Source organism: Miscanthus floridulus, chromosome 11, assembly GCF_019320115.1.
Source record: "Miscanthus floridulus cultivar M001 chromosome 11, ASM1932011v1, whole genome shotgun sequence".
Taxonomy (NCBI): Eukaryota; Viridiplantae; Streptophyta; class Magnoliopsida; order Poales; family Poaceae; genus Miscanthus; species Miscanthus floridulus.
In genome coordinates, this window is record NC_089590.1 from 97,656,408 (window position 1) to 97,679,643 (window position 23,236).

Here is a 23,236-nt window from a genome sequence, read left to right on the forward strand (position 1 = left end):
ATTGGTGTTGTCGTCTTCTTTGCCATCTTAGCATGATAGATTGTGTGATGTTTAAGTTAAGCATCGCAAAGTACTTAAGTGTGTTAGTGTAAACTATGCTTGTCTTGCTTGCTATTTTGTGATGTGTCTCATGGTACTATTCTTCATATTTATGCACTTGCATATTGCATCTCATCTAGGTACGCTAGATGAACCACGTGAAGGATGTGATGTTGGAGCCAAACCCGAAGACGGTGTTTGATGGATCTGTCCCGAAGATGGAAGGACTAAGCGAGTGCTAGGATCTGAGATGTCACCAGGATGGTGCAAGCTAACTGAACTGACTTGTGTCAGATCCCAGGCAAGCCCCGGAGCATTATAAGTCTCCTACTTTATAAAAGCAATTCTTTCTATATATATGAGTTTATATATATTGTTGCATTAAGTTGTAGGAGTTGATTGAAACCGTTGATGCATTTATTACTATCCTTGCCTACCTTACTACCTTGTTACCCTGTTAGGTCAGGATCGAATAACTGCTTAGCCTTGCTTAGACCGGTAGCGATCGGTGATATCCGGTCACCTACATTATAGGTGGTTACTGGAAGAATTTAGCTATGGAAAGAATGATATCCTGGAATTAACCATATGTGATGGATAATTGGAGACCGGACGGAAAAAGTTGGAGGCAACCAGACAGGGTTCTGGGGTGCTGTTAGTTTCCGTCTGTGTCGATTAAGGACCGATCGTTGTTGGCCCTCGAGTCATGTTGAACGCATACCTTACATTTAGCTGGCCGGATAAAGTACCTTCCGACCGCGAAGCTGGGAGATTTTTCGGGCCGAGTAGATTGCCCGCAGCGCACTGTGCCAGAGCAGGTGTGGTAGGACACGGGGGCGAGATGATAAGACCAAAGTGCAGTCGGTCGGCCCCCGGGTACATGTGGTTCCTGGCAAACTCGAGATTCCTAGAAAGTTGACTCGGTGATCAATATCTCACTTTAGCGGGTGAGTGAGGTTTGTGTAAGAAATAAATCACCAGCTGGTTAGGAATCGATTCGAATCGCCATCGCTCCTGGATAGTGAGCACTTGACTCGAGTTACTGCATCGTAGTAATTATTATGGAACAATGATGGTTATCTGGATGGTATGGGATATGCTAAATCTAAATTGGTAACTGGATGTTATTGATTAATCAAGTGATTGCTATAGTACAGGTGCTTACCTAGATGGATAGGCCATAATAAAGATGATGCAAAGTACTTAAAATGGTTTCTTCATGATAGCTTATGCTTTTCGCAAACAAGTCAGCCAGCCCACTAAAGAAAGCCTTGCATGATCCTTGGTGTCATTTGTTTTGGTTTCCGACGGGTAAGTCTGGCTGAGTACATTCGAGTACTTAGGGTTTATCCCACCTTGTTGCAGGTGATGTTCTCGACCTATTGATGATGGTGGCTAACCACTGGTGGGCTCGGCGATTCTATACTTACTTCTCATCTATATGCTTTTGTCGGATGATGTCACTCTGCTAGCAATATATTTGGAACTTATATTAATGTAATCATTTGAAAGCTATGTTGTTTCCACTAAGCAGTTTTGAAACCCCAAACTTGTACTATTATTTGTTAACCCCTTTGTAATATTATTTCTGCTGCAACCCGATGTATGTGATGTGTATTTGCTTAATCACGCGATTTTGGTTGTGATGTTGATTTACCGAGGTCTTTCGGGACACTCGGCGGACTACCGGGTTTATATGAGTGAAAGTATGGGTGTGTCAACGTGTTAGCGGGGACAACCGTACTTGATCTTGTATAAATTGGGCAGTTCTGTCACAGCTAGTATCAGAGCGAGATTAAGCATAATACTGTCAGGTACATAGTTTTAAAAGCTAAGTTTTGGTTTTAAAAGGTCTATTTTAACTAAAACTTTAGCTACAGGCAAATTTGTCAAAGCTTATTTGCAAAACTATGCTAGCGACATCTTCCTTTATGCCTAGTTAAGGACTATTAGGTGGCTATCTAAGTACTAACTTTGGGGGATGTACTTTATTGAAATTTTTACTTTCGTCGTCCATACGGCGTGCTATTGTATGGATGCCATTCGTTTGAATGGTAATATATGGATCAATTGCCTCTACGCCCAGGTAAGTGTGAGTTGTGAGAGCATGACCGTCCAACTGTCGGTCTAAGGGAGAGTTAGCTGTGGCTATTGGAATATTTACATGTTACACACATGTATATATGAAGGTACTTAATTGCGGGTATATTTATCGGGTAGCTATGGATACCGAAGTATATATATCTGGGGATGTGTATATGGGGGGTATCTTAGTTTACTGTTTTCATTGTGCGCTTATTTATCTCTTGTGGGGATGGGCTGCAATGAATTTGCCTGCAGGTACATTAACCATGAATGCGTAGATTGCATGTAGCTGACGACTAGCTATATATCGAGAGAGTACGTGTTATGCCACCGACATAGAACGTGATTGCCACCTTAGGCTGGCAATTTCGTGAGGACAAATAGGACGAGCATGCATCATGATTGTGCTGGTGCATAAATATGCTTCCCTTCCTTTGTTCTAAGTACTAAGTAACTTGTGATCGATGTATTGCACTATCTTCCTTGTGTGGAGTTAAACAAGAATGCCTTGTTCCATGTTGCTTGAATAGGAAGTGCTTGAGAAAAGTGTGTGCTTAGCCTTGCTAGAAATAATTGTGGTTACATGCTTAACCTATAATGTCATCTAGTTAGCCAAGTGGTGGGTAGGTATGCTTGTTATCTAATTAGTGCCATAGTTATCACCCCTTTTGTCCTCGGTAAGCATACGAGTGTTGAAGAGCGCTATCCTAGAACCACGTCCAAGTTTTGGTAATCACTTGGTGGACACAAGACGTATATGGAAATTTGGCAAGAAGTCCCCTGCTCAGTTGTCTTTGGCAATTAAGCTATGCTCTCTTGCGTTGTGTTTTGATTTTCGGATCCCCTGCTTGTTGACTCCTAACCTTGTGACTACCTTTGTTTGCTATCCCTCCTTCGCATAGTGCTTGCTCCTATGCAACCCAATTTGTGCCATGTGAGATTTCTTGTAGGTTATATGTTCAGTAATGGTGCCACGATTAGCGATCTATGGTGCCGCGACGAAACCGAGAGCCTCCTGTGGGTGCACACACAAGGCTGTGCTGCTCGGCACGCGCTGGTATCGAGGTTTCTAGTCATGATCCATTGCAGAACTACACCGATATGTTATTCTCACTTGAGCTCTTCCTTGGTTATCTCTCCTTATCATGTCAAGAGATCTATATGTCGAACTAGATGTAATAGGACTTCCTTCTGGAGTAGTCCAACGGTTAACCTTTGAAGAACAGGTCACTAACAGGAACATAAACAGACTACAAGAGGGTAGACAAGTGACTCTACTCGATGTGACTGTCCCTGTAATGACGTCGATCATCTAGTGAGCAACTTATGTCATTTTCATTGGATCAGAAAGGTGCACCACACTTAAGTTTGAACAAGTTATCAGTTGGATGATAAATGGACCAGGAGATTATGTGTTGTAATAGGTCACCTGGTATATATGAGATTCCTGTCCAAGTTCTCAGTCTTTAGGTGCATAAGGATGACGTAGACAAACCGACCTTCTTTGGTGTGACCCCTTTCTACTGACTTCAATGGCGACCATCTGTAGGCTTCGACCAAATTTTTTTTTATCAAGAGTGAAGATTTGGAACCTTTTTAAGTGTTGAGGGACAACTGATTTGTTACCAGTAGAAAAGTTAGTCTTCAGTTAGATAACGACTATTTGGTAACTATGAAGGCTAGATCTCACAGAACAATGTTGATCAAGGAAACAGCAAACCTGGCCCTGCAATGCAAGTGCTACTTCTTCTCCAAATGTGCTATCAAGTCAATTCCATCTTGGACAATCACATAGATAGTACAAGACGTGGTATCGGCTAGGTAGGAGCTAGCGAAAGCACGTCCCTAGTTTTTAGTCAGCATCTTTGTGCCCCTAGGTGCCACTAACACATGTGTCCGGACTCTATTGGATGAAGTGCCGAAGGATATATAGGAATGGTTCCTTGTCAATATAGAAATGTCCTACATGTGGAATAATGTTTTGTGCCCTGCGAAAACAGCCCACGAGTCCAATGCTTGTGCATAGTCAAGTTGGTGTCTAGAACGATGGTTGAAGTGTTACCAGAGAAGCATGTAAGGAAAAACTCTAGCCTCCATCCTCAGCTAGAGAAAGACTGCTGCTGCTATGAGAAAGGTTAGAGAGTGCCAAACACACACCTCAACGTGTGGAGCGAAGAAAAGGGAGGACACGAAATCTGTCCAGATTTTGTGGTACTAAACCAGTTATCTTCAAGCCGGCGGTTAGTGACTCAAACGAAGTTGGATTGGCCCCAAACTTGGTGATCTCATTCCTTGCTTAAGGCCCTTCAATGTCTTAAGTTGGTTTGAGTATTGGCTGAGTAAAACGTCGGATTTGAGAGATATCTTGTCAGGCTCGGTTTGCTGCCATTTTCGAACATAGCAGTTTTGGTAGATGAATTGTTTGGATGGTCAAACGGTGTCCATTTGAGTTGAATTTTGGTGAGTAGTTAGAAGACCCATGGATCTACATGTCCACAAAAATTTGTGCATATTGGAGCAGTAGTTTGTGAGATATGAATAGAAAACAAAAGGGTACAGAATCTGCAATTCCGTTGTGACTGCGATCATCATTTGCATTAGACAGTTGTGTTTGTCATTCCTGCCAAGAAATTACAACTTGTAGGTATATTGCTGATTAGACAATCCTCCATACCCTTGAGAAGACTAATTGCACCCCTATGTGCCTTGCCTTTGCCCTCTTAGATCAGCAATGCGTGAGCAGTCAAGGTGTTCTAGAAGTCAAAATTGTGCCCTTGCAATTCGAAAGCAATTGGAAAGATGTCAAACCATAGATTTTTGGATTATGGTTTTTGGGATATTGATTGGCCTTAGAATGGAAGCCTCGACGACAAATGTAGTAAGAAATCTGGTTTTGCTACGATGCAAGTCAACCCAACTTGCTGTGCAACTGCACCACGAAGGCAAATTGTACTTAACCTACTTGGTAGTGAACTAGTCCCTAGTTTTGTGATTGCTTGCAACTTGTGTTGTCCTCCAAGCCTCGCTAACATCCTTCTACGTCAATGGTTCTCCAATGCTGACATGCCTTTGGTACCTTATAGGTGTTTTTACCCAAGAGGTTGCATCAGATTCCACCCAGATCCCTGTTGCAACCTGGATCCAAAGGCTCCCTAAGGAATGATCATCGAGAATGACAGAGTCAGCTATTAGGTTTACCACTCACTCGGTAGACTCAGACCATACAATATTGTTATCAGAGAAAAAGAACTGCACACATGGAACCATTACAACGAGTATCCTTCAGAAGATTATCATCTAGTGCAAAGTCCATATGGTCTATGCTATATCCACTTGGGAAGTAGATGTTACAAGTATTTAGTCTACGTTTGTATCGCTCTTCGTACAGCAAGGACGAAGTACGTAGGACATTGCTATCTTGGATTCCTCCCAAAGTAACAATACATCATGAAGGCCAACGAAGGAAATTCTTCAGACAAAACTTACTACAAAGGACAAGTATCAGAAAGTGTCTTGAACAAATTAGCCTCTCTGATGCTCCGAAGTTAAGTAGCCTAATGCTATCACTGATGTTGGAAACTGGATGACATGTTTCTCTTCCCTTAAAAGTCTTTCGCATCGAATCTCGGGACGCGATTCCTTTAAGGGGGGAGGGCTATAACACCCCAGGTGTTTGTCACTAGTTAAGCAACGGGTTTAAGCTCAACCATGACATGTTAAGTGGTGTTGGAGATGTCAAGGTCAAACCTATGGAAACGAGCCCCAACCTAAACTTGGATATTGCACCTTTGCTCGCCTATAGACCCCTTTTCAAGATATATGCTTAGGTGGTGTTATTGGAATATCTTCATGTGTCTCACATCAATACCCATCTATATTGATCCATGGAAAAGTTTCGTGAAGTTTGGAATCAAAAAGTCACATGAAATGATAAGTTATATCCTTATTGGAATGACTTTGCTAAGTGCTTGAATTGCACTATTAAGTGAATGAGAACATGAGATGTCAACCAAACCTTGCAACCTTGCCAAAATGACTCTAGATGAACTCTACAACAAAAGTCACGAAAGGTTCATGTTGGGCAAATGCCAAGAAAATGCTCCAATGGATCAAAAAGGATAATTTAAGCTTCATCGTGATCCTACTTTGGTCAAAGTAGAACAACAGGTTCTATACCAGTTTTGAGGTTGGACCTTAAATGAAAGTTGTAGTCCATATTATGTAGAACAAACTTTGTTTTTGGACTAAGAGCTAAATCATCTTGGAAGCAAGTCAAATCGAGGTCACAAGATCAAATTTGCTACTGATTTCAGCACTTAGAAATATTCTAAGTCTGGAATTTCGCTAAGCAACGACGTTGGCATTCCGCGTTCTCCGAAATTCGTTAAGCAACTTGAGTTGGTCCAAAAATAAAAGTTGAAGGTTATATTATGGAGAAGAGCATGCAAAAAGTTGCACTGAGTTTGACCGAGTTTTGACCTCTGAAGGCGAGTTCCTGTGACCGTTATCAACATGTTGACACTGTCATTTTGAGGCTTAATTACCCGCTGTTGAAGAGCTCTAATGACCTTGGTCTCTAAATGAAAAATGTAGAGCAGCTCGCAGGCTTCAAACTTTGTATTAGGCCCAGTAACTAATTCGGCCTGTAGCCAGCCAGAACTGACGCCCCCTCTGCTCACTTCTACGCGCACCACGTGTTTGACGATATGCCGTGTGGCCTTCTTGCATGAACGCCGCACGCCCTCTCCATCGCCATGCGCCGCCCGGCCCCCTGCACCCCAAATGCGGATGCCCGAGCCTCCTCTGCTCACTCGCCGCTCTCCATTCGCCTCCTACCTGCCTTCTCTCGCTCCCGCCGCGTGTGCCAGAGCGCGTCCGCCATGGCCGAGCTCCAGAGCTCGCGGCCACGCTGCTGATTCTCGCTGTTGTATTCGGTTGCAGGCCAAGCTAAGCACCACCGCGTCCGCCTTACCGTGTTCCTCCTCCTGTGCGCACTCTCCGGGCCCATGGAGGCTGAAGCCGCACCAGCGTCGGGCCGCAGCTGTCATCGCCATGCGTGCATGTGGGTGAGCCTCTTGGGGCAGCTTCCGGTGGAGCTGTCCCCTCCCTTGAGTGCTCCCAGCGATGGGGATGCTTCACCGCGACTCCACGGCCGTCGGCGCCGCCTCAGCCGGCCGGAGCCGTGAGTCCAGCCATCCTCTGCTATGTTTTCCGACCAGGGGCTTCGTGCTAGAATTCGACAAAAGTCAAGGTCCTATCTGCAATGTCATAGACTCATGTGAATAGTGCCGTAAGGATTGGTTTGTAATTATTTTGCAGGAACTTTGGAAATTCATAGTAAATCGTAGAAAATTCGTAAAATAGTAAATGAGGACTTTTTGGAATCCTTGTGAAATTGTCTATGCAGTGGATCTATAATATGGCATGTTTTAGTTTAAATATTTTGCAGTAAAAATAGATTTGTGCAGTAAGGTTGTAATGCTAGTTGAATTTGTTATTTTTCATAACTGTAGATCTAGGGCTCCAAATGAAGTGAAATTTTTGTGGCATGCTACTCATGTGATAGTTGATGTGTGGTAAAAATTTCATGAGTATTGGATGAAGTATGAGTGAGTTATTGGTTTATCTTGCTCTCACATGAATTCTTGCTTTAGCAACTTGTCTTTTTCATAGAGGTTGCTATACATATCCAAATGGAGTGAAATTTGTACAGTAGACTATTGAGAGGATATGTGAGCCACTGTAATTTTTGTAGAAGTTATTGTGCACTTTTGGTATATGTTCATTAAGTCACCTTGTTATCTAAAATAAATTAAGAAATGCATTAAAAGAATTTATTTGGTCATGGACACTAGGTTTTCTGGTGTTCTTTAGTCATGTGTGAAATGTTGGTAAAGTTGGTTTTGCCCAATTATGTATTTGCAACATAAGTTAATAATTATTTTCTTGCTGATGTGGTTTATGGATAGATCTGGGAACTTAGCAAAGTTCTTCATGATAATGTGCTTTGTTGTGAAACTTGTTTATACAAAAGTTGTAGATAATTCATGTATCTAGCTTCTATTAAAATTTGGTGTCATTTGGCCAAGTAGTTTAAGAGTTACAGCTGTTTAAAGTTGGGTTTTAGAAATGGCTGTTTTCTGTCAATTGTGGACCAGTTTCTGTAAATGGATATAATTGACTTAGTTAACTTGAGAATCATGATAAGATGATTAAAGATGAATTGTAGAAAATTCCATAAGCTTTCCAGATTGTCTTGTTGCATGTCTTTTGGATTTGTGTAACTCCAGTTATAGCTAAATCTTGTAGCTGCTGTTTGCATGTCCAGAAATTGGCAGATTCCAATTATAGTGCTTGCTTGTATATTGTTAAGTGTGACGTATGCCTTGAATGATGACTGAGTTAGAGCACTTGAGATCTTGGGAAACTTGTGTCATGATTGGTGTTGTCGTCTTCTTTGCCATCTTAGCATGATAGATTGTGTGATGTTTAAGTTAAGCATCGCAAAGTACTTAAGTGTGTTAGTGTAAACTATGCTTGTCTTGCTTGCTATTTTGTGATGTGTCTCATGGTACTATTCTTCATATTTATGCACTTGCATATTGCATCTCATCTAGGTACGCTAGATGAACCACGTGAAGGATGTGATGTTGGAGCCAAACCCGAAGACGGTGTTTGATGGATCTGTCCCGAAGATGGAAGGACTAAGCGAGTGCTAGGATCTGAGATGTCACCAGGATGGTGCAAGCTAACTGAACTGACTTGTGTCAGATCCCAGGCAAGCCCCGGAGCATTATAAGTCTCCTACTTTATAAAAGCAATTCTTTCTATATATATGAGTTTATATATATTGTTGCATTAAGTTGTAGGAGTTGATTGAAACCGTTGATGCATTTATTACTATCCTTGCCTACCTTACTACCTTGTTACCCTGTTAGGTCAGGATCGAATAACTGCTTAGCCTTGCTTAGACCGGTAGCGATCGGTGATATCCGGTCACCTACATTATAGGTGGTTACTGGAAGAATTTAGCTATGGAAAGAATGATATCCTGGAATTAACCATATGTGATGGATAATTGGAGACCGGACGGAAAAAGTTGGAGGCAACCAGACAGGGTTCTGGGGTGCTGTTAGTTTCCATCTGTGTCGATTAAGGACCGATCGTTGTTGGCCCTCGAGTCATGTTGAACGCATGCCTTACATTTAGCTGGCCGGATAAAGTACCTTCCGACCGCGAAGCTGGGAGATTTTTCGGGCCGAGTAGATTGCCCGCAGCGCACTGTGCCAGAGCAGGTGTGGTAGGACACGGGGGCGAGATGATAAGACCAAAGTGCAGTCGGTCGGCCCCCGGGTACATGTGGTTCCTGGCAAACTCGAGATTCCTGGAAAGTTGACTCGGTGATCAATATCTCACTTTAGCAGGTGAGTGAGGTTTGTGTAAGGAATAAATCACCAGCTGGTTAGGAATCGATTCAAATCGCCATCGCTCCTGGATAGTGAGCACTTGACTCGAGTTACTGCATCGTAGTAATTATTATGGAACAATGATGGTTATCTGGATGGTATGGGATATGCTAAATCTAAATTGGTAACTGGATGTTATTGATTAATCAAGTGATTGCTATAGTACAGGTGCTTACCTAGATGGATAGGCCATAATAAAGATGATGCAAAGTACTTAAAATGGTTTCTTCATGATAGCTTATGCTTTTCGCAAACAAGTCAGCCAGCCCACTAAAGAAAGCCTTGCATGATCCTTGGTGTCATTTGTTTTGGTTTCCGACGGGTAAGTCTGGCTGAGTACATTCGAGTACTCAGGGTTTATCCCACCTTGTTGCAGGTGATGTTCTCGACCTGTTGATGATGGTGGCTAACCACCGGTGGGCTCGGTGATTCTATACTTACTTCTCATCTACATGCTTTTGTCGGATGATGTCACTCTGCTAGCAATATATTTGGAACTTATATTAATGTAATCATTTGAAAGCTATGTTGTTTCCACTAAGCAGTTTTGAAACCCCAAACTTGTACTATTATTTGTTAACCCCTTTGTAATATTATTTCCACTGCAACCCGATGTATGTGATGTGTATTTGCTTAATCACGCGATCTTGGTTGTGATGTTGATTTACCGAGGTCTTTCGGGACACTCGGCGGACTACCGGGTTTATATGAGTGAAAGTATGGGTGTGTCAACGTGTTAGCGGGGACAACCGTACTTGATCTTGTATAAATTGGGCGGTTCTGTCACAGAGTCTGGGGCTCAGCCGCCCAGGAGTGGTTTGCTACCTTTTTGCATTTTCACCCCTTGCCTTCATTATTATTTATTATTGGTGTGCTTCTTTTCCCCTAACCCAAGAAGATCCCCAGCACAAAAGTTTCCCGCGCGGTGATATTAGCAATAGCATGCCCAAGCACCCGCCACCCCGTGAACATTGAGCATATGGTTTTTGGAGTTAAAAAAAAGTTTCATGCACCGAGAGAGAACTTGATGGCATAGTAAAGGTATACAGACATGCAAGATGACCTTTATTTTTATATTCTCTCCTAGAACGCATAAAGAGCTTATTTTTATATTATCTCCTAGAACGCACAAAGAGCCTTTTTTTTTCAAAAGTTTTGTTTCTCTTTTTTTCCGGGTGGCCTTTAATTCTAGCTTAGAAGTGACCATTAAACATACCTTCAAATACACATACGTAGACCCTACCCCTATGAGCACCCCCGAAGGACTGAGCCGGTAGATCTTAAGATTCAAGAAGTCACCACAGGCACCTCGTTGTCGACGGGGATGCCACCTCCTGTGCTAAGTCGAGGACTTGAACCTGAGTGGGTAGGTTCTACTATAAGAAACCTAATCAACTAATCTATGATCGGTTCACATAATAATGCTTTTTTAGGTGTAGAAGAAGAGATAGAGATATAGATAAATATCTCTCAGCGATTAGTGGATTGCAAAAATATTGGGCCGAAAGTATACTTGTCTTGGGTCTCACGAGGCCCGGCCCGTGTCGTACCAGCGGCCATTGGTGCGAGACGACGGATTCGTGCGCACCAGGGAGCGATCGGCTCGGCTTGTCTTGGCCATGCCCATTCCCAACCAGGAACAAAAGCTGTTGTAAAAAAAAAAAAAAAACCAGGAACAAAAGCCGCTCCGACCGCGCGCGCTCGGCCCGACTCCACTAGGGTTTTAGCTCTTCCGCCGCCGCTTCGACGCTTCCCTCCTCCTGCGCCGCCGGCAACGAGCCCGGAGTCCGCGAAGCCATGGCGGGGAAGAAGCGCAAGTCCGGTTCCGAGAAGCCGGCGAAGCACCGCCTCCCGCTGGGAGCCGATGCCGACGCGGTCGCCGATGCCTCGAAGCGCCGCCGCTCGGTCGCCGCCAAGCAGCACCAGGAGGACGAGGAGGCGTCCATCCCGCCCTCCCTCAGCGCCAAGATCCTCCGCGAGGCGCGCAAGCAGCAGCAGGAGGAGATGCGCGCCGACGACTCCAGAGACGAGCAGCGGCCCTCTGCCGCCGAGGGTCCCTCCACGTCGTCCTCGTTCCCCGTCCCCACCGTGGATGGCGAGGAGGAGGAGGACGATGTCGACGAGTTCGACGGGTTCGACGCGCTGAGCGAGTACGACGGCGGCGAGGTGCGTGTCTTGCAAGACTAAGAATGGCTGGTTAATTTATTTCCGCTGGCTGAGCTTGTGACCGAGATGCGAATTCGCTGGCTTTGTGGCGTTGGTAGGTGGAGATAAACGAGGAGGACGAGCGGGCCCTCGCTGCCTTCATGTCAAAGGACAAAGCTGCCGAGCGCACCCTTGGTGATATCATCCTCCAGAAGATCATGGAGAAGGACGCCGAGGTCGCAACTGGTGCGTATGCTCTCTTAACTGTTATATCCCGTAATTGGAATTGCAGTCCGTTCACCAAACCATGAGCTATTTTGAAATAGCTTTAACTGCAATTTTGGTATGAGTCGAGTTAAATGTGTTGTTGAATGCTGATAGACAGCAATTGTTGGTCGGACAATTCCTGATTGCTGTATTTACTTGAACAGAAGGACAACCTCGTGTAAAATTGGACAACAGCATTATTGAGCTTTATAAAGAGTATGGGACTTTCCTCTTTCTTACTTTCTGTAATGTGAATAAGCATTGCATATTTCTATGCAGTACTGAATTTTTCATCTGTAGGGTTGGGAAGTTCTTAAGCCGGTACACGAGTGGGAAAATTCCAAAAGCCTTCAAGCGCATACCATCACTGGAGTGCTGGGCAGATGTTGTGCAGCTAACGGAGCCAGAGAATTGGTCTCCTAATGCCGTGTATCAAGCAACACGCCTCTTCTCTTCGAACATGAACACAAAGAATGCTGAGCGGTTCTATGAAGCCATTTTGCTCCCTCGTGTTCATAATGACATAAGGAAGAACAAGAGGCTGCATTTTGCACTCTACCAGTCGCTGAAAAAGTCCCTTTATAAGCCTGCGGCATTTAACAAGGGAATTTTGCTGCCACTCTGTCGGGTAATTGTTCTCTTCAGAGATCAGCATTTAATTGAACATAGGGCCTATCCGTTTCCTTTGTTCTGATATCTCAAATGTTTGTTCTGATGGTGAATGGTTGCATCTCTTTTATGGTTACATAATGTTGTTAATATTCTTGTGAATAGCATTCCCTGATGATTTGTTATTGAAAGGAGTTAGATGTAAAGCACATTGTTTTGAAAAATTCAAAGATAGATTGATAGCTGTTTCTTCTTCCCACATATTATGTTTTTGATTGAGGCACCTTTTGTCTGTTTTTCCTGTCGTCATATTTTAGTCTTGACGCACAAATTGTACATAGCTTTCCCCTTTTCTTGTCCACTTCTAAGCTTATCCTAATCACAGGAAAGGAATTGCACCCTCCGTGAAGCAGTGATTATTGGGAGTATTATCCAGAAAGTTTCCATTCCATTTCTCCATGCAAGGTCAGCTGAATATTAATACTGTAGGATTCATTTCCAAGATTGTGAGTTAGTGTCTTATCTTCTACTGTGCATTTTGATGCAGTGTAGCTCTAGTAAAACTAGCAGAGATGGAGTACTGTGGCACTACAAGGTGTGTGAGCCACAACCAACTTCTTCTATTCTCTCTGCATTGATTATTAATATTACCACATCCTTTTGTCCAGAGATTGTTTTGCTAAACATGCAAACTTTTCATCAGAAACTATCGGTTATCTATAATGAAATTTTTGTTTAGCTGCCCACATAATGTGTCGACATAGCATCTGACATCTTTATTACATCTTTTAAAATGTGTGTGACGCAGAAAGTTCACAGTAGTTCTAGTCGTATGAATATACTGTATTAGTAGTTCTTGTCACCTTGAGAATGATGTAACCTAATCTCTCTTGCAGTTACTTCATCAAGCTATTTCTAGACAAGAAATATGCTTTGCCATACCGCGCGCTTGATGCAGTGCTTGCTCATTTCATGCGTTTTCTTGATGATGAGAGGATCATGCCTGTTATATGGCATCAATCACTGCTTGCATTTGTGGAAAGGTTAGTGATGGATGTGTAGACTTTGAAGCATGTTTTCTTTGATTCGAAACACAATCCTTTTATTTGTGACATGCTGCAAAATAACTTTCATGCTTCAAATATGAAAAGTTCTCTTTGAATTCTCTCTCCCATCATTTGCACGTTTTTGTATTCTCTGGAACAAAGTAGTTGCCCCAAATTTTTTCTTGTTAAGGAGGAGGGTTGTGTTAGGCGTGGCGAGCCAATGTAAAAACTTAGCCACTTAAATGGAGATGAAACCCGAAAGAAAATCGTTGGGGCGTAACCCTCTTAGCGACGCGCCATATCGGAACCCGGGTATGGTGTTAAATGGGCAAGGGCCGGGTCGTCACCCCCGTGACGCGCCGTGTCGTGATCTGGGCATGGTGTCAAGTAACCAAGGATCGGGTCGTCGCTTCCTTAGTGGCGCGCTACATCGGCGCCCGGGTGTAGTGAAAAATGAGCAAGGGTCTTCGCATCAGAGTCGACGGGTGCGAAGGGTAAGGAAGCTAGTCGAACCAACTAGGATCCGTTTAGGTAGTTGGAATGTAGGGTCACTTACAGGTAAGTTAAGAGAATTAGTTGATACCGCGACTAGGAGGCGTGTAAATATATTATGTGTTCAAGAGACTAAATGGAAGGGTCAGAAGGCGAAGGAGGTGGACAATACAGGTTTCAAGCTTTGGTACACAGGGACAGTCGCGAATAGAAATGGAGTAGGAGTTTTGATTGATAAGAGCCTCAAGAATGGTGTGGTGGGAGTGAGAAGGCAAGGAGATAGGATTATCTTAGTCAAGCTTATCGTTGGTGATATGGTCTTGAACGTAATTAGTGCGTATGCCCCCCAAGTAGGCCTCGACGAGAGTGCTAAGAGACAGTTCTGGGAAGACTTAGATGGCCTGGTTAGAGCTATACCTAGTAGTGAGAAGCTTTTTATAGGAGGAGATCTTAATGGGCATGTAGGTACTACAAGCGCAGGTTTCGAGGCAGTTCATGGAGGTTTTGGGTATGGTAGTAGGAATCAGGAGGGGGAGGAAGTTCTGGACTTCGCGGTTGCTTTTGACCTGATGATAGCCAACACTTTCTTTAGAAAGAGAGAATCTCATCTAGTGACCTTCAGTAGCGGACAACACTGTAGCCAGATTGACTTTGTCCTCGCAAGAAGAAAGGACAAACGAGTATGCTTGGATTGCAAGGTGATACCAGGGGAGTGTGTTGTTTCTCAACATAAGCTTTTGGTGGCAGATTTTCGTTTTCAGGTGCGTGCCCGTAGGGATAAACAAGCTAAGATTGAAAGAACAAAGTGGTGAAAACTGAAAGGGGAGACGTCAGAGGTATTTAGGGAAAGGGTTATCAAAGAGGGCTCTTGGAAGGAAGAAGACGACATAAACAATATGTGGGACAAGATGGCAACCAACATTCGGAAGGTAGCCTCAGAGGTATGTGGAGTAACCAAAGGAAGGGGATGCGAGGCTAAAGACACTTGGTGGTGGAACGAGGAAGTCCAAAGGGCTATTAAGGAGAAGAAAGAATGCTATAGACGCTTGTACCATGACAGGAGTGTGGACAACATAGAGAAGTACAAGGTGGCAAAGAAGACTGCAAAGCGAGCTGTAAGTGTGGCAAAGGGTAGAGCGTACGAGGATCTTTACCAACATTTGAGTACGAAGGAAGGAGAGAAGGACATGTATAGGATGGCTAGGGTTCGTGAGAGAAAGACACGGGACTTCAACCAAGTTAAGTGCATTAAGGATGAAAGGGAGCATCTCTTGGTAAAGGACGATGAGATCCGACATCGATGGCAAGAGTATTTTGACAAATTGTTCAATGGTGAGAATATGGACACAACCTTTCAGTTGGATGACTCTTTTGATGACACCAATAGGCGCTTTGTGTGGAGAATCCAAGAATCTGAGGTCAGAGAGGCGTTGAAAAGGATGAAAGGAGGTAAGGCGATGGGACCGGATGGTATCCCAATCGAGGTGTGGAGATGCCTCGGGGACATAGCTGTAGTATGGTTGACCAAGTTGTTCAACCATATTTTTCGATCAAACAAGATGCCTGATGAGTGGAGGAGAAGTATATTGGTACCGATCTACAAGAATAAAGGGGATATTCAAAGTTGTACAAATTACCGGGGAATTAAGTTGATGAGCCATACTATGAAGCTATGGGAGAGAGTTATCGAGCATCGCTTGAGAGCAATAACGCGGGTCTCTATGAACCAATTTGGTTTCATGCCCGGAAGGTCAACCATGGAAGCCATTTTCTTAATAAGACAAGTTATGGAGCGGTATAGGGAGAAGAAGAAGGACCTACACATGGTTTTTATTGACTTGGAGAAGGCTTATGATAAAATACCAAGGAATGTTATGTGGTGGGCTTTGGACAAACATAAAGTCCCAACGAAGTACGTCGGGCTCATTAAGGATATGTACAATAATGTTGTGACTAGAGTTCGAACAAGTGATGGAGACACGGATGACTTCCCGATTAGGATAGGACTACATCAAGGGTCAGCTTTGAGCCCTTATTTGTTTGCTTTAGTGATGGATGAGGTCACAAGGGACATACAAGGGGACATTCCTTGGTGTATGCTTTTCGCGGACGATGTAGTGCTAGTTGATGAAAGCCGGACAGGAGTGAATCAGAAACTAGAGTTATGGCGGGAGACTTTGGAGTCCAAAGGTTTTAGACTTAGTAGAACTAAAACTGAGTATATGAGATGTGACTTCGGCACTACTACTCGGGAGGAGGAAGATGTTAGTTTGGAAGGTCAAGTAGTGCCTAGGATGGATACCTTTCGATATTTAGGATCAATGCTACAGAGGGACGGAGATATTGATGAAGATGTTAGCCATAGAATCAAAGCAGGGTGGATGAAGTGGCGGCAAGCGTCTGGTGTCCTATGTGACAAAAGGGTACCACAGAAGCTAAAAGGCAAGTTTTATAGGACGGCGATTAGACCTGCTATGTTGTATGGTGCAGAATGTTGGCCTACGAAAAGACGACATATTCAACAGCTAAGGGTCGCGGAAATGCGTATGTTGCGTTGGATTTGCGGGCATACAAGAAGGGATCGAGTTCGGAACGATGATATACGTGAGAGATTAGGGGTAGCGCCAATTGAAGAAAAGCTTGTCCAACACCGGTTGAGATGGTTTGGACATGTGCAACGGAGACCTCCAGATGCACCGGTGCGTAGTGGAATCCTAAGTCAGGATAGTAACGTGAAGAGAGGCAGAGGAAGACCGAAGTTGACTTGGGTAGAGGCAATAAAAGGAGACTTGAAAGGATGGAATATACCCAAAGACTTAGCCTTAGATAGGAATGCTTGGAAGACAGCTATTCACGTGCCTGAACCTTGATTGTTTCTGTTGGGTTTCAACTCTAGCCTACCCCAACTTGTTTGGGACTTAAAGGCTTTGTTGTTGTTGTTGTTGTTGTTGTTTTTTTGAGGGAAACCGGAGCTTCATTAATCATGATCAGGATTACAATCACGGTTTATGATGTCCCTAAGTTCAGGCGGGGTTATAGGCCACTCCACCACCTGAGAATTATGGGACACCAGCCGAGCACAAGCATGAGCTAAATTATTACATGTTCTACTAATGAAGCAAAGACTAAAATTCTAGCTCCGGCTAAGGTCTTCTAGCTGTCCGATGAGAGGCGAAATCTCCGAATTCTGGTGTGATCGATTGACCCATAAGTTAACAAGTACTTGGCAATCTGTCTCCAAACAAATTCGCCGAATGCCCCGTTCACGTGCAAATTGCAGGATATGAGCATTGTATGAGTGCACTAGCTGCTGAAGCTCGGGCATGCTGTGACCATGTCTCTCCAGTTCCCAAGCCCAACTGTCATCCCCAGCGCCTCTGGTTGGCAAACTCAGAATGGCGTGGGCGTCAACATCAAAGAAAGTTGCTTGATCAGTGCCGAATTCCATGCTCCACTTGGAGTTAGTAGATCCGACACCGTCTCAACTAGCAGCGAGGCTGGAGTGGTGATCGGCTTTCCGCCAAAATGGTTGGGTAGCCATCGATCATTCCAAACACTTGTCGTTGTTCCATTCACCAATTCGGCGCACAAGACCCATGGACAGGACTCTCCTGCCCTCCAAAATAGCCCGCCACGTATGACTTGAGTGCTTCTTCCTTGTGGCATGAAAGAAGTCAGAATCATGGAAGTACCTGCCCTTCAAAACACGAGCACACAAAGAATCAGGGTTTTGGATTAGCCGCCACCCTTGTTTACCCAACATGGCCAGATTAAAGAGTCTCAGATCTCTGAAACCCATGCCACCAGCAATTTTGGGTTTTGTCAGGAGCTCCCAGCGTTGCCAATGTATGCATCTGCTATCCGCTGAGCGGCCCCACCAATAATTCGCGATCACTGATTTCATTTTGCGACACGTATCCTTCGGGATCAAGAAGCAGCTCATAGGGTAGGTTGGTACAGCTTGAGCAACAGATTTAAGAAGCACCTCCCTCCCTGCACAACTTACTTCACGGCCACTCCAAGTCCCCACCAGGTTTCTGATCCTGGTCGGCATGAATTCAAAGGTGTCCTTCGTCGCCCGCCCTAAGGCAGTGGGAAGGCCCAAGTATTTTTCCGCGAGAGCTTCTGTATCAATATGAAGGATTGATCTCACCTCTTGCTTGCAATTATCATCACAATTAGCACTGAAAAGACCGCTGACTTGTCCCTGTTGACCATCTGCCCCGAGCCCCTGCTATACGTCTCCAATATATCATGCAGCCGCTCGGCGCCCCTCTGTGAGGCTTCAGAGAACACTATGCAATCGTCAGCGAACAAGAGATGTGAAATCCATGGTGCATGAATCCCAACCCGCACACCCCTGGATAGGTGTACCGGGCCAACTGACCGCAGAAGGCTGGAGAGTCCTTCAGCGCACAGTAAGAAGAGGTACGGGGATATTGGGTCCCCCTGACGGATACCCCTCGATGGCCTGAACGGGTCTGAAAAAGAGACCGAGGTGACACATCTCATGACAGTATGGACAAAACTCTCTGTGAAACCCAATCTCAACATTATGCCTTGAAGATAATTCCATTCCACTCGGTCATAGGCCTTCGCCATGTCTAACTTGATCGCACACGCACCTGATTTCCCTTTCTTCCTCTTGAGATAATGGGTGCATTCATAGGCTACCAGCACATTGTCTATAATTAGACGACCGGGAACAAAGGCACTCTGTTCTGCAGAAATAATCTCATCTAGAAAAGAGCGAAGTCTGTTGGCCAGCACTTTAGAACATAGCTTATAACTCATGTTGCACAACGAAATCGGTCTGAAATTCTTGAGGTCCTGCGGGTGCTTTACCTTGGGAATCAGAACAGTCGTTGTTTGATTAGCGGCCTCCGGTAGCTGCCCACCATTGAGAAAATTCAGAACCACATTTGTAACACTCGGGCCAACTGTCTCCCAGTGGGTTTGATAGAAGCCTGCAGTGAAACCATCAGGACCAGGGGCTTTATTGGCTCCCATCATGAACAGCGCCCTCTCCACTTCTTGGCCTGTATTTGGGTTTTCCAGTGATTCATTCATCGCACTAGTTACCCGTGGTGGCACATGGACCAAGATCCCATCTGGCTCTAACACCGGCTGGGCTGTAAACAAATCTCCATAGAAAGTTGAAGCCATGGCCTCCAACTCCGCTTGTTCAGTCACCAGATCACCATTTGGAGCACGCAGTGCTGAGATATGGTTGATTTTGGTACGTTCCCGCGCACGTGCTTGGAAAAATTTGGTGTTCCGATCACCCTCTTTCAGCCAGTTTGTCCGTGCACGTTGCTTCACCATAATTTCCTCCCTCGCTAAGAGTTCGGACATCCACACCATGATCTGTCTTTCCCGCCTCATCGGGCCAGAAAAGAGAGTATCGCCTTTCAGTTTCCAGTTCTTGGCGCAGTTTAGCCATCTCCTGCTTGACTGAACCGAAGACCGACTGATCCCACACCAGAAAGGATGAACGCATTGTCCCCAACGAGCAGTGTAGTTGTTGCATATCATGGATAGCGCTCGGGTCCCCCCCAAGTATCCTTCACTAAGCTTACGTAGGAAGGTTCCCTTCTCCACATGTTTTCATATCTGAACATCCTCCTCCGCCTGCCTCTGCTCCTCTTGGAGCGATTACAGTCAATCAATAAACAGCAGTGATTGGATTCGGTTGTCTGAACATGGGAGACCTTGATTTCCTTGTACCGATCTGCAAAGTGTGCATTCGCAAAGGCTCTGTCCAACCGAACCTTAATGTTGTGAGAGCCGTGCTGCCGGTTGTCCCAGGTATAGGGAAGCCCAGAAAAACCAAGATCAAAGAAATCACACGATGACACAGCGTCCCGGAATCCATCCATCTGCCTTTCCGGTCGCTGCACCCCACCAAACTGCTCTCCAGCTTCAAGTATCTCGTTGAAATCCCCGGCACATAGCCAAGGAGCATTACTTTGGACGCTTCCCAGCTCCGATATCGAAGCTCTCTTCTGGACTCACCGTAAAATCTGGTAAATCTCCAGCGTTCGGCGTTCGAGACCGGGTCAACCACCATTACATCTATATGAAGCTTGTCATATGACTGCAACTTCACACAGATCTCATCAGATCACAGCAGGGCGAGACCCCCACCACGGCCAAAGCTGCCAACCCCCACACCATTAGAGAAGCCCAAACTCCTCCTCAAACCTTGAACATCATTAGAGAACTGTCGTGTTTCCGATAGAAACACCATCATGGGGCGGTGTAGCCGCACAAGGCTACACACTTCTTGAACTGCCTCGGACCGCCCCAGGCCCTGGCAGTTCAAACTTAGTAGTTTCATTGTGCCCGGCGGGGGCTGCCGCTCGTAGCCGCCGCCGATATCGCATTTGAGTGAGATTTTGATCTCTTTTGCTTCTTCCGCGACACCTCAGAAGCATTAGCATCCACCTCTCCATCACTCTTACCCAGTTGGTTCACTCTCACTGTGACCAGTCCCGCCAGGACTAAAGCTGCTGATTCCGGAGCCAGGACGTTGAGATCCGGCGTCACAGACGGGCTGAGGACCAAACCCTTTGCTTTCCTCTTCCGCAGCGCTATCTGAAAGTCATCCTTGTTCTTGCTCGGGAACAATTCGCGTCTGGCCACTGCTGCCCCCATAGAACCACCGTCCGACTTCACTGGAGGGTTCTTCAGAGGAGAAAGGACTTCCTCCTCATCATCCCTACCAGCTCCATTCTTGGGATCCGATCTAGGCATCGAGCTCCGAGATTGTTTTGATGCAGCCGAAGAACCACTGCCAAACGACTCTGCAGCGGCTTCAGTAAAATTCTGAACTTTCTTCTTGTTCACCTCCGGAGCACGGAGCTTAATATCATATGGAAGCTTACCCGACGAGCTGCGTATCACCGGCTTATCACACTCCAGCTCCGAGTGACCCATGATGCCGCATGATAGGCAATAGAAAGGAAGCTTTTCATATTGCAACTCAAACCATTCCGGTTCTGCCTCACACTTTGTCTTCAGTAACACACCCCTTCTCAAGGGTTTAGCTATCTCAATCGCCACACGGGCACGCAGAAAGGCGCCGCTGGCTTTCCCGTCTCTGTCCATGTCCATTTTCTTCACCGCTCCGACCAGACCCATGGCACGTTCACCACGGTGACGGTTCATCCAGCCTAGCGGGAGATTCAAAATGCGAATCCAGATATCCATGCAGTCAAACTTGATCTCTGATGGCCTAACTGGCTCATCATAGGCCTGTAACAATAGGGCATGCCGCCCAACCATCCACGGCGAGCCGCCAAGTGCCCGCTCCATATCCTATTGCAGGTTAAACTCCGCAACGAAAAGGTTGTCCTGCTTCTCCCCTATTGATCTGATCTTTAGACCATAGGGATTTCCTCAGGCAGGTTTCATAGCCCGGAAAATTGTGGTAGGATGAACTACCGCCGGTGAAAGTACCTTGCCGAACAGTGCCCACTCCACCACCGGCGAGGCATCAACATCTTCATCATCACTGAACTCTGCGACATCCTCCTCTTCCGCCGTTAGGTTGAGGTTCTGCAACAGGTCAGCGACGCTGGCATCCGGGTCAACCGGTGATCCACTCCCAATCGCGGCCATGGCTTCAATTCGAGGGGAAGAAAGGGTGTGCGGCGTACACGGAGTAGGCTCGCACCCAAACACGATCCCAAACCCTAGGGTTCCTAAGCGGCGCACCCCTAGCGGGAAATCTATGGTCGACAGCGCCAGAACGGCTAACCGTCGATTTGCGGATGGCTGCCGACGACTGGACGTCGAGAGCAGGGCGTGGGCGCCGGGACCGGAGCGGTCGGCCGGCGTTGCTGGCCTGGGGCGCCGGTGGTGGCGGCCTAGACCGAGGATGGGATCGCGATCGCCTCCTGGATCGCCTTCACGCGAGCTCCGGGAAATCCGGACCTAACATTGTTAGCGTTCCGCTATTCATGAAATTTTTCTTGTTGAAAGTGTGGTTATATACTTATATGGTTTGAACATGTTCTTTATTGTTCGAGGCCCAAGCCTCATAGTTGTAGTTATGAGCTCATCACTGAATTGATTGCTGGTGTTCATTTACCAAGTCTCCTTGCTTACTCTCACTGCTTTGGTCATGTATTTTACACTAAAAACTTCGTGACAGATACAAGAATGAGTTAGAGAAAAAGGATAAGGAGAAACTTGCACGTTTGTTGGATCACCAGAAACACTATTTGGTATGCCACTTTACATACTCATGAATATCAAAGCACCATTTACTGGATTTTCTTGGTTATCTGACATGTGCTAATGCTTGAAACATGAACCCTCTAAACAGGTTACTCCAGAAATTCGAAGGGAACTTCGAGGGAGCTGCAACAGGGGTGAAAAAGATACGAATTTGCAGACTTATATCCTTGCAGTGCAGCTTGTTACAATCTTTAGCTTTCATACATATACTATATTAACTGAACAAAAAAAAAATGTTTCAATTAATGCAACTGGTATTTTGATTGAAGTCTGTTATTTCCTTAACATGTTTTCTTACTATCACCTATCTCCGTCATTACCAAGCCAATCGAGGAAGACAAGTGGGACGTACCACAAGTGCCAATGGAGGAAGATTAGCCACATTCTCCAGCATCGATTTTTACACTTCAATTATATTTGGAACAAATTTCTAAATATATTGCTGTTTTTTGGGCATAATTTTTTAGTGCCAATATTGGGGACGATAAAATGGGTGCCCAGTAGATTGGCCCCCAATGTTCTGAGAAGGTATTTTGCAGTCACAATGCGATTCACACACAAGTTTGTTTTGATTGGAACTTGGAACCTGAAGATCATTTGGAGAATTTTAAGGGGGCATTCATCATGGATATGTAGCATACTGCCTTTCTCAGAGGTGGATAAGGAATAGTTGGGTTTTTCCGATCCTGGTACTTTGTAACCGTGACAGAACTAAATTGTACCGTACTTGAACCAGAAATGAAAATGAATAACCAGGAGTTCGTTTGACTTGTTTCGGGTCTTGTTGCCTGCATAATCCCCTATCTAGACCCCTGTAGTACAATTTGTCTCTATTTAGTTACC

At 45.1% G+C, this 23,236-nt stretch overlaps 1 protein-coding gene across 3 annotated transcripts; it reads left to right on the plus strand.

Moving 5' to 3' along the window:
* The first annotated feature begins 11,232 nt into the window (after positions 1-11,232).
* LOC136494135 (bystin-like) lies at positions 11,233-23,163 on the plus strand. Of its 3 annotated transcripts, XM_066490288.1 has the most exons (10): positions 11,235-11,756; positions 11,855-11,981; positions 12,167-12,218; positions 12,303-12,630; positions 12,997-13,076; positions 13,159-13,206; positions 13,508-13,654; positions 22,308-22,380; positions 22,482-22,554; positions 22,692-23,163. In XM_066490288.1, exons 1-10 carry the CDS (start codon positions 11,388-11,390, stop codon positions 22,769-22,771), a joined length of 1,377 nt encoding a protein of 458 aa, XP_066346385.1. In that variant the 5' UTR covers positions 11,235-11,387; the 3' UTR covers positions 22,772-23,163. The 3 variants fall into 3 exon arrangements, with proteins under 3 accessions (XP_066346386.1, XP_066346384.1, XP_066346385.1); XM_066490289.1 differs by lacking the exon at positions 13,508-13,654 and having other exon boundaries at positions 11,233-11,756; XM_066490287.1 differs by having other exon boundaries at positions 11,234-11,756; positions 12,167-12,630.
* The last annotated feature ends 73 nt before the right edge of the window (positions 23,164-23,236 follow it).

What these genes read in the sequence shown, in the direction of transcription:
- LOC136494135 (XM_066490287.1), top strand. Translation starts at nt 11,388, where the DNA reads ATGGCGGGGAAGAAGCGCAAGTCCGGTTCCGAGAAGCCGGCGAAGCAC. An exon ending in ATCACCAGAAACACTATTTG is followed by an intron (nt 22,381 to 22,481) that starts GTATGCCACTTT and finishes CCCTCTAAACAG; the next exon opens with GTTACTCCAGAAATTCGAAG. An exon ending in AGATACGAATTTGCAGACTT is followed by an intron (nt 22,555 to 22,691) that starts ATATCCTTGCAG and finishes ATGTTTTCTTAC; the next exon opens with TATCACCTATCTCCGTCATT.